Source organism: Ursus arctos, chromosome X (genome assembly GCF_023065955.2).
Source record: "Ursus arctos isolate Adak ecotype North America chromosome X, UrsArc2.0, whole genome shotgun sequence".
NCBI classification, from domain to species: domain Eukaryota; kingdom Metazoa; phylum Chordata; class Mammalia; order Carnivora; family Ursidae; genus Ursus; species Ursus arctos.
The window spans coordinates 25,401,450-25,419,229 of NC_079873.1; the positions used below are offsets into that span (position 1 = coordinate 25,401,450).

A 17,780-nucleotide genomic window follows, 5' to 3' on the forward strand; every position below is an offset into this window, starting at 1 on the left:
GCAAGCTCTTATGCTGGTAGGACATGTTATCAGAATAACTGGGACTGCCCCTTACATTAACAAGTATGAAACATTTAAAATAAGTGATAGAGCTACAATCCCTTAGAATGCTATGGGAACACAAAAGTCATTTAGCAATATCTATTAGGGATTGCTTTTCTTTTTCCTTATCTGCAAAAATATGAGACATTACCATGTAAAATGCTTACACCTTGTCTACCAGGCAATATTAAAAGGGTTTAAAATATACCTGAGCATTTATACTAAAAATAAAGCACTTGTCTGGGTGTTTTAAAGACTGATATTGTCTTCCTAGGAATATGTAAAAGAACCCATTCTCTGTAGCACTTGCCTGGGGGTTTCAAAGACTGATACTGTCTTCCTAGGACTATGTAAAAGAACCCATTCTCTATAGAATCATAACGGGAAAATTAAGTACCTAAAGGAGTTAATTTCTTCCTATGTATTGGGGGGGCATTGTTTTAGCCACAGTGGTCCTAAATAGTGAAGCTCTGTAAGCACGGAAGTACTATAATACACTTTATAGTCTAGAGGCTACAGCCCATTTTGCTTGTAACAAGAGATCTAGTCAACAGGATCATCTCCAAAGACAGGAGAACCACTGAATTCACTAAAGGAATAGTTTACCTGTAAAATTCATAGGTCCTTTTTCATAGTTTCTAATTAAACCAAGGGAAAAAAAAATTCTGAAAAGTCAGTACCATTTACCAAAAAGTACACTGTCTTTTCAGGGAGGAGGGGTTTCAAGGTTGGCTGTGTGTAATTTAGAGTTGTTTGTAAAAGATCTGACATTTCTAAGTGAAAAATTCTAAGTTTTCAAAAGGCGGCAAAACTACCTTAAGTCAACTCAGCACTTTAAGAAGTTGTATCACAGCGACCCAGTCGAAGACCACTGTTGTTGGTTGGTGGCTTGGCCCTAATTACGCATCTGAGACTAACAAACGTGGGTTAGTCCAAAAACCCACTTAGAACAAGACGAATAACAGGAAAAACTTGGCTGAGGGGGTAACTGGCATCTTTCGCTTAATCCAACCTTATTTATCTTTCAAGGTTTAACTTAAATTTCCCCCTCCGCCATGAAACTGTCTCATCTTTGAACCCTATTAGCAAAAAGCTAACATTTCTTTCTCAAAACTGAAAGTTCTTAATATCCTTACCATTTAAGCTGGCCAACACTTCTGATATAATGTCAGTTTCCATGATCTTTTCTCTCTCACAAATACGTACAGGTTCATAGGAACACGTCTATCCTTTCACATACAGATCTCTTTATGAGCTGACCTCTTCGACAGCACTTAATAGTGCTTTGCAAACAGCAGATTACAACCATCTTGCACTTCTGCCCTCCTCAGATTATTTCACTGGTACTCTAAGCCTCTACAGCTGGTAACAAATGTGCATTTTCAGTCTCATGAAGCACACACATTTTTTTAATACACTGCTTGATAAGAAATTTGAAAACTCGAAGGTAGAAATATGTGCTTAATAGCAAAAAAACAGTCCATTTCTCTATCACGTAATCCTACATGTGAATGGGACGAAGATAAAAACAGCCATTTTCCTGAGCACCTAACTCCATGCCAGGCACTTTACATATAGGTCTTTATCGTGACAACAATATTAAAATGTACTTATTATAATTCCCTTATAGATAGGGAAAATCAAATGCAGAAAAGTTAGATACAGTCAGTGATTGCCAGAACTATTCTGCCTCCAGAGCCTATGTGGGCACTTTTTTTTTTTTTTTTTTTAAGATTTATTTTAGAGACAGCAAGTGAGAGATTGGGGGAGAGGGACAGAGGAAGAGGAAGAGCGAGAATCTCCAGTAGACTCCCCACTGAGCACGGAGCCCGATGTGGGGCTCAATCCCACAACCCTGAGACCATGACGTGAACAGAAATGAAGAGTGGGCTGCTTAGCTGACTGAGCCACTCAGGCGCCTGTGATGTGGGCACTCTTTAAAACGATGTCACAGTGCCTCGAATGAGCCTCTATCAACAAAAGGGAATTCTGACAAAATGCTCTATTTCTGGATGAATTTCCTACATAATAGTCCTTATGTTATGCATATTCCTAAAGTTAAATCGAAATTTTGCAAAATGGTTCAGGGGTGTGTGTGTGTATCTCAAGCAGGTTTCTGCAGTGTTGTCCAACCAATGTCGGTAAGAATACTTAGTATTTGTTGGGAACTGCATAAACTGATTATATTATCAGATAGTACAGCTAAAACAAGCAGAGACAGTTACTTCTCCAAGGATATATGAGGGACAGCTAAGTAGCAGGAGGAGGATTCACATTCACACGGGAAGAGAGAGGCACTGTCTGCACCTCCAGGTAGAGCTGTCCCGCAGCCGTGCGTTGGTACTAGCCCTTCATTTTACTCTAGGCCTGGCAGCAGAAACACAAGGAGATCAGACACTTCAATTTCTCATCTCTCAAATACTGTCACTCATCATGAACTACCAATTTCTGGAGCTGCGTGATGGCTACACAGGGGCTTCATTCTACTCTTCTGCTTTTTTTCTGTTTTGAAGTAACTCATCAATAAAAGTGCTCATCTAAAATCTGGATTTTCTTGAAGCACTAACCTATGTTACCTTGGACACTTCTCTACTTTCCAACACAACAAGAAAAATCAATAGGGCTCATTATAGTAGGAATTATCACACAGCAAGAGGTTACTGAACAAACCTTATTTGGTTAAGTTAGGGGAAATGACCTTTACACTAACAAAATCTGTTGATGCTCCGTAAGTACCTAAAAGCCCCCTAAGTGCCCAACCACCAGGGTAGACTTCCTATGTGGATTATGTTCTTCAATACCTCCCAATCAGAGAATTCAGTGAAGATTTCAAGTGGAGAAAACAATGAGACAGTAATCTATTACCTTTCAGTTACAGACAGCTTTGTAATTTTCTAAGTGTTTTAAGTAAAGCCCTCCCTTCTTACTTCTAATACTGACTATACTTAGGAATTTCATCAATATTAGAGAAAATTTCATTACATTATTACATACGCCTGTTTATCAATAATTTCCTTCTGAAAAAATTCCACTGGTTCCCCATTACCAGCAGAGCAAAGTTCAAACACCTCACCCTCAAGGTCTAAACCTCCATCAACAGGTGCACATTACCGTGTTAAGACACGAGAAGTCTCGGCTGGAGTGTAGGACCTGTATTTGCTGCCTCCGGAAAGTCTGTCTTAACGTCACACCTTTGTTACACCTCAATGTTCTTTTCCCTTCTTTTTCGCTTTTCTTTCCCTTCGAAAATGCCCTCCCCTTTCGTCTCTGCCTATACAGCAAGACTATACTGTTTAGAGCAGTGAGTCCTCACCCTTTTCCCTTCACTCTATTAACCTTACGAAAATCACATGAAAACTGTAGACATGCTTCCATACCGCACATAATTTCAGGAGATCACAGATTTCCTTTGAAGCCATGACCCTCCATTAAAAATTTATCTATGAAGGCAGAGCTGCAGACATGCCGTCTGTAAGAGGCCTGACACAGATGCTCACTTCTCTCACCCTGTAAATGCCGAGAAATTACCCTCCATTTACAGAGGTCAGGAAAATAAGGAACGGCTCCAAGGACAAAGTAAAGGGTAAGGTGAAGCCCTGAAGAATACACAGGACTTACCCAGGAAAAGCTCCAGAAGGGCACTCCAGCAGCAGAAGGGCTCTGAGTACATACACAGACGAGTTGCCGCATGAGTTCTCTCCCTACCCGTGAGCATTACCCGCACTTACCGCGCTGAATTCTAATTATCTGTCCAGGGGCCTACTTCTCTCGCTAGCAGGTACTAAGCACCTAGCGCAGGACCACACTCACCAGCTCAACAAGGGCTGCTGCGCGAATGAATGTCAGAAGGTGAAGTGATAGGTTGGAGCACCGAAAGCTTGTATTGTCACAAGATTTTAGGAGACTGGTTTCAAAACGTCCTGAATTAACATTTTTTTAGAACTCATAAATAGTACTTAACATGTTAAGACTATATTATCCAAATCTTGTCTTTAGGGCAGTTTCTATTAGGACCACTGTCCATACCGTTACCTTAGTTCCTACAATGACTTCTATTTAACAACATTGCTCTGCCTTAAACTACTCTATAGCGCACACTTCCCCAGATTCATACTGATATTGTTCTAACTCATTTCAATCAACATACTTAAGAAAATAACTTTTAAATCTTTGGAATTTATATGTATATTATGCTTAAAAGAAAAAATACATGAGAAAAAATATAAAATGCTTGGGCAGGGCGCACTTTTCCATTTTGACAGAAAGCAATTCGTAGTACATGAGACGCCATACCTTTGTTACAACTGTCAGTTATTTGAAATGACTGATGGGCCTATGGAATTCATACACGTGAGAAGTATATTTAAAGCATCGAATTTTCTGATGAGAACAACTGAAGGCAAAAGCCTCTGACCCATTGTTTAAAAAACGAGAAGGCCCTGCCAGGAACAGAACCTACAAGAGAAACAGCTGCCCGGACATCCATCACCCCCAGCTTCCTGTCCGCACAGGCCAGCAGAGGACTTACCGTGGGGATCGCAGTCGTGCAGCTGACCCTTCTGAGCCGTCTCTGCATCAGGTCATGCTCCATACCGTTCACTTCAGCCTTCAACCGCTCTAGCTCCTCTTTCTCAAGTTTCAACTGCTTTGCTAACCTCTCCATCCTTGCTCGCTGATGTAACAGCAAGGCTATAGTGTTACAGATAGAGTCATTGCAGAGGACAACATTGAACAAGTGACCGGGAAACTTCTATGTGCGTTGCTTATGCATAAACACTCAAAAGAAACCCTGTCCTCCATTTTGAGTTGGCATTTACTCTCAGGTCTTGCTAACGCTATTTTGCTTTAATTTGGCTCTTTTAACCGCTGCCAAAATGACATCATCTATACGTGCCTCTTGCTCTGTTGACCTTCGTTCCCCTAAGATTGTCTTTTTAACTATACCTCTGTGGGATTTAACCAGGTTCGATACCAGGCATATCAAACTACAATCGTAATTAATACTCCTCTTATTTAATGAAAGAATATTTGATTCTCAGATACCTTGAAATCTCAACGGACTTTTAAAAAATTCTGTCCTCCTTTCAGTTAGGTCCACTATTAACTAATCCAACATTAGTCTTCATCACCAATCCCACTTACAAATATACACCACTTATAGATATTACACCCTCCAGGCCAAACTCATTAGAAAAGATTCAAATTCCTTAACCTTGATCAACTTTAGTCCACCTGCTATGAATCTCCTTTTCCCACTCTGTAGTTTGTTTTTGATCAGTATCAATTTCACTCGTCTATGTTTTTGTCCCAATGAATGTTGTCCTAAACACAGCCTTATTAGGTCACTATTATCATGCCTATATTTTCATACTTTAAAACAAAGCCTGTACAGAACTCTGACACACTGACCCTGTTTCTTTCTAACCCTATTCTCTTGGTAGCAATGCTACTGCCCAATAGTGAATAAATACTAACCATTTAATTAAAACTAACCAGCTGATATAAATTTATTCTCAACAGGCCACCTCCCCACAAAGATTAAATTTCATAAAAGGGCTCAAGTTACCTTGCGTATAGGCATAGTCATCTGATCCAGAACTAGAACTCCTCTGGTATTTATGGCTTCCCTTTTCTCCCCCAGAGCCTGGTACCACTGAAATGGGCTGGATAGGTTCTGGGGCTGCAGAACGTTCTTCTTGGTCCACTAAATTTAAAAGATTTTCAGTCGTTGCTCGACCTACGGTAATTTTAAAAACTGTAGTTGGGTTTGGTATCACTCGAGGAGACGGTGAGGGAGCACATGAAGGTCCAGTTGGCTGTGTATACGTAATATATACGGGATTAACACTAAATGGAGGTTTTGGTTGACTGGCTATTCCTCTTGAAGGAGAGCTTGACGGTGGTGTGGTGGCTGTGTACAGTGAGTGCTGATTCCGTGGAGACGGCTGATTGCTGATAGGTGAAGGACTCCTGTTCATTGCTGTCCCAGGTCTTTGAGAGGGTTCAACTGTAATTTCTATCTTCTTCATGGATCCTTTGGGTAAGCTAGATGTTGTATATGGGAGATAGGCTACTGAATGGCTTCCCTGTTTCTGATAGCTAGGAGGTCCTTGTTGATATGGGTGGGGTGGAGTAGTTGAAGGACTAGGTGGCATAAAGACGTGGGAACTTGGGTGGCCCAACTGGGAAGGTTGCACTTGATGCTGTGGAGAGCTGAAGGGTGAAGGACACTGAGAAGGCGGTGGTGAATGGTAAGCAGGCTGAGGAATCTGCTGTTGTTTGGGAGAATACTGAGAAGGCTGATAGTTCTGTTGATGTGGATAAACAGGTAAAGGACGTTGGCTGTAATGAGGCACTGGGCCCTGCGGTGAGGACTGCCATGGTGTAGTCTGAGGAGTTTGTCTTCCTGATGAGCTCTGAGATGTCTGTCTAATATAAATAGAACCAGGAGACCCATAGAGATTGCTTGGAATTTGTGGAAGAATTTGTAAAGCTCTTGGTACAGTCTGTCCAGAAGGGAGGCTCTGGGATACTGTAACAGTAATCGGGTTGGTACTATACCGAGGTATGTGCATGTATGAAGGAGGTGGCGGCGGCGGTGGCGAAGGCCCTTGCATAGCAGACGGGTTCATTCCTGCTGGCATGGAAGCTGGCTGCTGAGGTGGCTGTGAAGGAGGAGTAGCTGCACTTCTGTTCTGTTCATTCATAAAAAATGGATTGTAGTTCGGAGTAGCAGCCACAACGGCTGGGGCAGAGTGTGGTTCCTGAACTAAACATATCAGCTGTTTACTTGCTGCATGCTGTGGATCAATGTGTCCATCACTTGAGCTATGTACCAGTGTTCGACCCCCGTTAAGCTGCGCTCCATCTCCTGGGTGGTAGCTACTAGAAGAATGGATACCCAGATTAATATGCAAAAGGCGATTTCTATTCATCCTGTTGTCATCTGGACTATGGTATTCCATGTATAAGTATTTGCTACTCTCCTGGGAAAGGGCTCGGCAACAGGCTTCAAGATTGTTGTTGTTCTAGGGGAGAAAAATGATAAGATTAATACCGAGAAAATGAACAAATCCTAATAGAAGTCAAGCTTTGCAGGTTACGCAAACACGACTGTCACAAAATAAGTCGAGAACGGCATTTTAAGCACAAACAGCTTCACAGTCATCTACCCTGACATGGAGATCCCAAACAATTCATATTGTTTCACAGACATTTAGTTCCTATGACTAGTACTACTTGCTACTGCTACAGAAATGGAAAGCACCCACTGATGAACACTGTGACTCAACTCCAAGTTTTCTGAGTCCAAATCCAGGACTCATTTTAGGTCTGTTGCATCTCAACAAATTAAAGTGTTGGGCCAATCTTGGATTCACCACAACTGCTCTAACATACAAGTTAAAGCAATATTCATCATTAATACTTAAACTGAAAAACATGAAAATAACCATGCTTTAGGTCTCGAAAGGCACTGAAACCACAAAAGGAGAAAAGTTATAATAAAATTCCTAGAATAAAAACAATAAAAATTCTAAAGCAGCCTTTTCTTTTAACCATATTTATCCCTATATAACTTCAACTATCATTAGGAGAGATTAAGCTAAACAAAGAAATCAGTAAGAACAAGTACATTGTTTGAATTACGGCTCCACAACTTTGCCAAAGTTAAGGCCATGTAACAGAAAACCGGGTCTCAACTGCCTTAATGAAATTCATTCACACTCCCACAGTCTCAAAATTTTTTACCCTCAGAATCACTGTAGGATTTGAATTTTTGAGTCGCTATGCACACAAAGATGGTGATACCAAAGTGACATTTTAGACACTCCAACAATAATCTAACTAATGAAGGAGGTTCCTCTCTTTTAAATTTGAAAATATTATAAGGTAGTTTTCCATTAAAATACAAAATTCTGAACTATTTTATTAGCCTAAAGCACTACTATCCATTGCCTTCAGAATAATAAAACTTCTCAATTTCTGTGACTTTCTCTGTAGTTCATAAATACAAAGATATGCACATACATACCTACTACTGTATATTTATTTTAGGAAAAGCACATTTTATATAAAAATGAAAGTAAACACTTTTCCATCTGCTGAGAAGCAAATAAGGTTAAATCTAAAACAGAACATACAATGCTGTAATTTTAGAGCTGGAAGAACTTTTAGGATTCATCTATGCCAACTCAACTCATTTACAGATGAGGAAAGAGATGCCCACAGAGTTATATGGCTTGAGAGCAAGCACTTAACTGGTTCACAGGAGGGCCAGTTCTAGATTCTCTGTCTCCTCATTCCCACTGCTGTTTCGACTATAACACAGTAATTTACAAGGGAGAGGATGTTAGGCCAAAAGGAAATTACTATACTAAAGCTTTAGGAAGTAAACAAAGATTCAGTTAAGCAAACCTTTGCAAAATGAATTGTCAGAAATTTTCAAAGAATCGGCTTCATCAAAACTCCATACATAACTTGTATCTGTTTCCTTATATAAAGCTTTGATACTAAAATTCTGAGCCACAGAGAAAAGTAATTGTTGAAATTTAAGGAGAAAATTATTGAAACTCAAAGTTCGGCCTTTTTAAAAATCCTGCTTTAAAAAGCACTGTGATCAAGGAAAAGAAGCTAGTTATTAAGCAAATTTGGATCCAAAGGATTCAAACTGATTGCCTACTAGAAAATGTCACTGACAGATATCTGAAAGAAAAGAATATGAAAAGTGAAAATAAAGTATCTCTGCAACTGGACTGAAAGGAGAACAAAAATTAGCCCATTTTATATGAAACCTACAGCAGTTGTGGATACTTCACTATTTGACGTTTGTATTAATGCTGCTGAAATTTCATGTGTTCTACAGTGAATCAGGGAGCCTAAACAGTATCCTCGAGAGAGGACCCAAATTCACAATGATACAAAGTTGGTCTGTCAGCCTATTCAAATGCATGTCTACAGTGACAAGGTAAGTAAATTTTTCCTATGAAGAAAAAATTTAAACCAGCAATACAAGATATTTAAGTATTATCTTTAAGAAAGCATTTTTAAAAGACTACCACCAAAACAGATTCAAATGTCATCTTTAACTTGCTAAATGCCTTCAAAAGAAAAAAATGCATACAAAATTTATCAAACAGTAAATATAAATAAAGAAATCAAAATTATTTAGTTGGATAAAGAGGTCAGATTCTTTTTCTTTTCTTTCTTTTTTTGATTTTTTTTTTTTTTCAGTAGGCTCCATGCCCAGTGTGGGGCTTGAACTTACAACCCTGAGATCAAGAGTTGGATGTTCTACAGAATGAGACAGCCAGGTGCCCCAAGAGGTCAGAAATAAAAACAAAACAAAACAAAAAAAAACCCCACATATATAAACTCTTGAAAAGACCAAGGCAAAAAAGCATCATACTCCTAAAAAGTGACCCTAAACTGAGAGGTTATAGCTCAGAGAGAGAGAGGCTTTAAGACTTGAATTTTAAATGTAAACTACTGAGTCTTCAAATGCAAACAGAAAAACCTTCAGAGCCACTAGGTGGTAAGTCTCCATAGCAATAAACTCTGTTAATCCCGAAGGAACAGAGAAGAGAAAGACTTGGGTCGATGTAAATTAGCAATAAATGCTCATTAAGCTGAAATTAAAGTTCATTCCTTCACTTTAGTAAGTGTGAAAAAGACACTAAGCCATGAAAAAAATATAGATGATAAAGGCATAAATCTGAAAAAACAAAGTCAGAGCTGGGGGATAGGTGGTGAGGATAGGTAAGGAAGGTGACTGCTAGGAAATGGTTTTAACTAGAAGCCTCATTCATGCTTGGTTTTACTCCAGTGGGAAGCACCTTTGCTCTACCAGAGACCAAAATGGGGCTAAAGTAAAGAACGGAAATTCAGACTGGGAATGTGTGCTAGAAAAAAAACAAAAACAAGCTATAATACAAAAACCATAAGCCCAAAGGTCTAGACCTAGCAGAAGGGCTAGGAAGCACCTCTTTTTACCATACTTAATTGTTCTGTGAGTCTCTACTTGTAACTAACTTGCACTGTATATATGCTTAGGTGATATCCCGCAGTAAGGTATACTCTGCATACGATGCAGTAAGGTAGAATTTGAACTGACTGTGTGTGAGGAAGTCCAGTGGCCAAGACAAAAGTACTGTATCCAAAAGTGAACCAAACAGGGAAATGCTATAACCCAGAACACACTGAGATCCTGTGGAGGATGATGCAAAATTCGACAAGGGAAGCATTAGGCCAGTTTGTCTGTTGTCCCTTGAATGGGAAAAAACATTCTATCCAATATTAAAGATATATTTCACTACAAGACATCAAAACCAAAGGAATATGATTAAACTAGAGAAAGTGGCCTTATACTTAAAATTACCTATTAGTAAGCATTTATCAACTACAAAACCAGTAAGAAAGGGACTGGACGCTATAGACTTTAAAAAATTGGCTCAGAAGTATATAGCCTAAAAAGTTATAATGATAAATTTGAGATTCAAAATTCAAATTTAAGGATTTTGGGACTGATCGAACAACTCCAAAAATGTAAAAAGTGAAATGTGAACATAATCAGTTTTTGTTTTGCTACATGCCTTTTTGTCTCTAAATCAGTTGTCCTCAATGGGGTAGGCTGCGCCTCCCATAAGACACGTAGCAATGTGTGGAGACATTTTTGGTTGTCACAACTGCGAAAGTACTATTGGCATCTAGTGGTAGAGACCAGGAATACTGCTAAACAGCCTACAATGTACAAGGCAGGGCCCCACAAAAAGGATTACCCAGCCCCAAATGTCAATAGCACCAAGGCTGAGAAATCCTGCTCTAAGTATCTCCCATTACCCTCCCCATAGACAAGAAAACTCAAGGAGAAATGCAGCTTAATATCACTGTCATTGCTGGGTAATCTACCTGTAACATGCACTGAGACACAACACCCTCTGGAATCTCCGGGAAGCGTTGTCGGAGGTCATGGAGAACCTGCATGTCAAGCTGTGGACTGCTCTGCGCCATGCCAGAACAAATGGTGGTCAAGTATCTGTTAGGAAATTGATGCTAACCGGCCTTCCGATAGTAATGATCTTCCAACACTGCATTGATTTTCTATTAAAAGAAATGAAAGTTAATCACTGTTATACACCTAAAACTTATGTAACGTTGTGTGTCAACATACTCCAATAAAGTACGGTTGCACCTAATTATATATTTCACTTTATTCAAATAGAAATGATCACTCTGTTAAAATGGAGATACGGAAGATAAGTATAGTTAATTCCAAAGTTGTAAAATTGACAAATTCAATTTAGCCAGACTTTTCTGATATAATATAGCCAATCACTGGTTTAGAAACAAAAGAAGCCAGAAAAAAAAAAAGAAAAGAAAACAAGGACTTGCTGATAATACCACAGAGCATTACCTGTCCTGACATTCTACTTGCACTTTGAGGCCAAAAGGTTTGAATTTGACGTATGAGTAAAGGAAACCCAAAGTCTAAAGGAAATAACTTAGCAAACAAAAATGGAAACGCAGAATCCTTTGTTTTTAATGATGATGCTTTGCTGGAGGGGAGATGGGTGGGGGGATGGGCTACTGAGTAATGGGGCATTACGAAGGGCGCTTGTGGTGATGGGCACTGGTGTTGTATACAAGTGATGGATCACTAAATTCTACTCCTGAAGCCAATACTATACTGTATGTTAACTAACTTGAATTTAAATAAAATCTGGGAAGAAAAATTAATTAATTAAAAAGATGATGCTGCTGGCCCATCATTAGCCAGACCTAAATAGCGAGGCTTTCACCTATTTCTGATGCCACCGGCAGAGGTGCTAAGATGGCAGGATTTGAGGGTACAGTTTGAGTGCAGAAAATTAACATCCAATCTCACTGGCACTACTCAAGTTGAGCACCCACATATAAATAAGGGAACTAGTGAAATAATGAAATCATAAATTAACTGGCAGCATCAAGGATCAATGAACTGATACACGTTTTAATACAGCTGACCTTTGAATGACATAGGGGTTACAGGCACCAACCCCAGTGCAGTCGAAAATCCGTATTTAAGTTTTGATTCTCCCAAAACTTAACTACTAACAGCCTACTGTTGACCTTACTGATAACATAAACAGTTGATTAATATGTATTTTGTATGTTAAATGATGTATTATATACTGTACTCTTACAATAAACTAGAGAAAAAATAGTAAGAAAATCATAAGGAAGTAAAAACATTTATAGCACTGTACTGTATTTATTTTTAAAAATCTGCATGTAAGTGGGGGCGCCTGGGTGGCACAGCGGTTAAGCGTCTGCCTTCGGCTCAGGGCGTGATCCTGGCGTTATGGGATCGAGCCCCACATCAGGCTCCTCTGCTGTGAGCCTGCTTCTTCCTCTCCCACTCCCCCTGCTTGTGTTCCCTCTCCCGCTGGCTGTCTCTATCTCTGTCAAATAAATAAATAAAATCTTTAAAAAAAAAAAATCTGCATGTAAGTGGACCCACAGAGTTCCAACCTATGCTGTTCAAGGGTTCAACTGCACATATTTCCCATTTTTTTAAAGGGGAAAAACGTAGTGTATACCATACAATCTCATAATTTCTGTTGTGTTCACCATTTGATGGTCAGATGTTTTTAAGTCTGAGAAGTAAACACCTGCATCATCTTAAGAGGCATGGAAACCATGATTGTAAGCTACATGGTCTAAACCACACACATAAGGGTCATTCCACACCAAATCTTTATCTTGCAAAAAAGCCTTGAAACTTTAAATCATACCCTTACTTGGGGGCAATGTAGAGAACTATAATCAATATTTTACAAATAAAAAATGTCCGGATGGGTCTAAGAAGGCAGCATAGGAAGGCTCTGAACTCATCTCCTCCCATGGACACACCACATTTACGCCTACATATAGATCAATTCCTCCCGAATGGGGGGCTGACGGAACACCTTCTGCACAATACAAGGCTAGAGGGACCTCAATCAGAACAGCAAGAGAAAGAGATGCAGGGTAACAAGGGCAACCCCACCTTGACGCCACAAACTACAATAGGGGAAGATATCGCTGACAGACTCACCTGCCCAGGGCACAGAAAATATGCTGCAACTTAAAGGGTAACTAGACTGTAAGTGAAGGAAAACCATTAACCCCAGAACATCCACCAAACAGTGGGGTAACTACTGGAAGTCTCCCTGGGGTCAGAGGTGCTGGTGAGTGCCACTGTTTACCTTCCCCCTCCCACCCTGATAGTCCACACAGAAGCAGGGACCAGGTGTTCTAGACAGCCTGTTACTTCAGCTAGTCCTGGGCCCCAAGCACACACCAGCTCCAGGCATCCAAGCAGGGTAGTCCCAGTGGGGCGCACACCAGGACCCACCTAGCCTACATTCAATACAGCTCCAGTAATCTCACCAAGGGGGCACAGTGCAAAGCCCCCTGAGAAACCTCCACACATGCCAGGTTCTGCTTCAGTTTCCCATTAGGGTAGCCCCACTGCAGAGTGCCCCGGGACCCAGAGACCACATGGATTACAGCTCCAGGCAGCCAGCTACCCAAACGTGCGAGGAATACACAGTCTGCACAGGGGATGTGTCTACACGAGGCCACTCCTCTAAGACTGGGAGAGGCGGCTCTTTCACCTCATTCATAGAAACAAATACAGAAAATCAAATTTAAAAAGGGGGCAGACGAATACGCTTTGAACAAAGTAAGATAAATTTTCAAGAAACTAAACCAAAATGAGATAAGCCATCTACCTGAAAAAGATTTCAAAGTAATGATCATAAAGTCACTCACCAGACTTGAGAGAAGAGTAGATGAACTCACTAAGAACTTCAACAAAAAGACACTATTTTTTTAACAAAAATCTGAGCTAAAGACTAAAATAACTGAAATTAAAAACATACTAGAGGTAATTAACAAGAGATTAGAGGATGCAGAAGAACGGAGGAGCAATCCAGAAAACAGGGGAACAAAAAACACGCATGCTGAGCATCTAAAAGCAATTTTAAAAACTGAAGACAGATATGGGACCTCTGTGACAACATCAAGCAAATTAACATTCTTATAATATGGATCTCAGAAGGAGCTAAGATAGAAAGGGGCAGAAAACTTGTATGAAGAAATAATAGCTGAAAACTTCCCTAACCTTCGGAATGAAAGAGACATCCAGGTTCAAGAAGCAGAGAGCCCCAAATAAGATGAACCCAAAAAGGCCCATACCAAAACACGTACTAATTAAAAGGTCAAAGATTTAAGATAATGAGAAAATCTAACAAGCAGCGAGAGGAAACCAAACAGTTATGCACAACAAAAAAACCCATGAGGCTATCAGCTGATTTTTCAGCAGAAACTCTGCAGGCCCAAAGAGAGTGGCAAGATGTACTCAAAGTGCTAAAAGGAAAACAGCTGACAACCAACAATCCTCCGCACTACAGGGTATCATGTAAAATCGAAGGAGAGACAGAGTTTCCCGAACAAGTTAAAGGAGTTCATCACCACTGAACCAGCCTTACAAGAAATGCTAAAGGGACTCTTTAAGTGGAAAAGAAAAGGCCATGACAAGAGGTAAGAAAACAATGATAGGAAAAAATTTCAAGAGTAAAGGCAAACATAATACATCAATCACTTACACTGCTAGTATGAAGGTTAAAAGGCAACAGCAGTAAAATCATTTGTATCTAAAAAATTAAGGGAGTCACAAAATAAAAAGATGTAAAACATACATAAAAGATGGATGGGAAAGTAAAAATGCAGTCCCCTTAGAATATGCTAGAACTGTAGCAATCATCAACTTAATACAGACTGCTATTTACTTAGGATGTTATATATGAATCTCAAGGTAACTACAACACAAAAACATGTAAGAGATACACCACAAAAATAAAAAGAAAGGAATCCAAGCATAAAACTAAAAGTCACCAATCATGAGGGAAGAGAGCAAGAGAATAAAGAAACAGATAATCACAAAAGCTATCAGAAAAAATTAACAAAATGACAGTAAGTACATACCTATCAATAATTACTTTAAATGTGAATGGTCTAAATCTGATCAAAAGCCACAGGGTGACTGAATGCATAAAAAAAAAAAAAAACCAAACCCAAGACCCATCTACATGCTGCCTATAAGAGACTTAACTTCAGACAAAAAGACACATACAGACTAAAAATGAAGAGAGGGAAAAACATTCCATGCAAATGAAAAAAAAAAAAAAAGAAGAAGAAAAGAAAAAAAAGCTTGGGTAGCAATACTTCCATCAGACAAAACAGACTTTAAAACAAAGACCGTGGGGCACCTGGGTGGCTCAGTCAGTTAAGTGTCTGCCTTCGGCTCAGGTCATGATCCCGGGGTCCTGGGATCAAGCCCCACATCGGGCTCCCTGCTCAGCAGGGAGTCCACTTCTGCCCCCTCCCTCTGCCTCTCTCCCCACCTCCGTGCTTGTGCTCTCTCTCGGGCACGCTCTCTCTCTCAGATAAATAAAATATTTTAAAAATAAAATAAAGACCGCAACAAAAGACAAAGGGCATTATGTAACGATAAAAGGATCAATGCAACAAGAGAATATTACAATTGCAAATACACACCCAACATCAGGGCACCTAAATATATAAAACAAATGTTAACAAACAAAAGGGGAGAAACAGAATAATACAGTAATTGTAAGACACTTGAACACTCCACTTACATCAATGGATAAATCACTGACAGAAAATCCATCAAGATGCACTGGCTTTGAATGACACATTAGACCAGATGGGCCAAATATATACGGAATATTCCATCCCAAAACAGAAGAATACATAACTCATTCCAAGTGCACATGGAACATTCTCCAAGATAAATCACATGGTAGGCCACAAATCAAGTCTCAATTAATTTAAGAAGATTGAAATCATATCAAACATGTTGTCTAATGACAATGATATGGAACTAGACATCAGTAACCACAGCCAACAACAAAAACTGGAAAAATACAACCAGGCAGAAGCTAACAAATATGCTACTAACCAACCAATGTTGTCAACAAGGACATGAAAGAGGAAATTTAAAAATACCTGGAGACTAATGAAAATGAAAACACAACAGTTCAAAATCTTTGCGACACAACAGAAGCACTTCTAAGAGGGAAGTTTATAGTGATACAGGCCCATCTCAAAAACCAAGAAAAAGCTCTATACCTGAAGGAAGTAGAAAAGTAAGGACAAACAAAGCCCAGAGTTACTAGAAGGAAGAAAAGAGTAAAAATCTGAGTGGAAATAAATGAAAATGAGACTGAAACACAATAGAAAAGATCAGTGAACAGCTGGTTCTTTGAAAAGATAAAAAAGATAAAAACCCTGGCAGACATTTAGACAGGCTCATCAAGAAAAAAAGAAGACTCAAATAAATAAGATCAAAAATTAAAGAGGAGAGGGGGACCTAGGTGGCTCAGTCAGTGAAGTATCCAAGTCTTGATTTCGGCTCAGGTCATGATCTCAGGATTATGAGATCAAGCACACACTGGGCATGGAGCCTATTTAAGATTCTCTCTCCCTTCCCCTCTGCCCATCCACCCACCTCTCCTTGTGTGCTCTCTCTCGAAAGAAAGAAAGAAAGAAAGAAAAGAAAAGGAAAGAAAAGGAAAGAAAAATGGAAGAGGAGAAGTAACAACTGATGCCACAAAAATACAAAGGATTATAAGAGACTACTACAAAAAATTTATGTGCCAAAACATTGGGCATCGTAAAAAAGATGGGTAAATTCCTAGAAATACACAATCTTCCAAGAGTGGATCAGGAAGAATAGAGTATTTGAACAAAGTGATTAGTTCTAGTAATGAAGCTGAATTTATAATTAAAAAAACTACCCCCCCTCGAAAAAAGTCCAGGGCCATATGGCTACACAGGTAAATTCTACCAAACATTTAAAGAGTTAACACCTAACTTTCTCAAAGTATTCAAAAAAATAGAAGGAAAACTTCCACATTCATTCTATAAGACAAGCATTACCCCGATATCAAAACTAGATAAAGACACTACAATAAAAGGAAATTATAGGGGTGCGTGGATGGCTCACTTGGTTAAGCATCCGACTCTTGATTTCAACTCAGGTCATGATCTCAGGTTCATGACATCAAGCCCCGCATCAGGTTCCACATGGAGTCCACTTAAGATTCTCTCCCTCTCCCTGTCACCTCTGCTACCACAATCTCTTAAAAAAAAAATTTAAAAATGACAGAGTAGTGTCCCTGATAAACAAAGATATAAAATTCATCCACAAAATATGAGCAAACCAAATTCTATACACCGAAAAAGTCATTCACCACAATCAAGTGGGGTTTATTCCAAGGATGTGAGGATGGTTCAATATCTAAAAATCAACGAACGTGATACACCACACTAACAAAAGGATAAAAAGTACATGATCATCTCAACAGATGGAGGAAAAAAAATTGACATGCATCTATAATAAAAAACTCTCAACAAAGTGGGTTCAGAAGAAAGGTAACTCAACATAATATAGGCCATAGATGAAAAACAGTACATTCAATGCAGAATAAGAGAGTTTTTCCCGTAAGATCAGGAACAAGATAAGGATGTCCCCTCTCAACGTAGTACTGAAGTCCTAGTCAAAGCAATCAGACAATAGAAATAAAAGGCATCCAAAGTGGTGAGGAAGAAATGAAACTGTCACTATTCACAGATGACATGACACCATATAGAAAAAAACTCAAAGATGCCACCAAAAAACTATTAGAATAAAT

At 39.3% G+C, this 17,780-nt stretch overlaps 1 protein-coding gene across 2 annotated transcripts in view; it reads right to left on the reverse strand.

The window, feature by feature from the left end:
* Window positions 1–17,780, reverse strand: part of TAB3 (TGF-beta activated kinase 1 (MAP3K7) binding protein 3) — an 85,403-nt gene that overhangs the window by 17,568 nt on the left and 50,055 nt on the right. For both annotated transcript variants that reach the window (XM_026513278.4, XM_026513275.4), the window contains exons 5-7: window positions 10,948–11,139; window positions 5,609–7,070; window positions 4,571–4,731 (exon numbers count right to left, since the gene is read on the reverse strand). In XM_026513278.4, coding sequence (XP_026369063.1) covers window positions 4,571–4,731; window positions 5,609–7,070; window positions 10,948–11,049 — 1,725 coding nt within the window. In that variant the 5' untranslated portion in view covers window positions 11,050–11,139. The remainder of the gene's footprint in view (window positions 1–4,570; window positions 4,732–5,608; window positions 7,071–10,947; window positions 11,140–17,780) is intronic.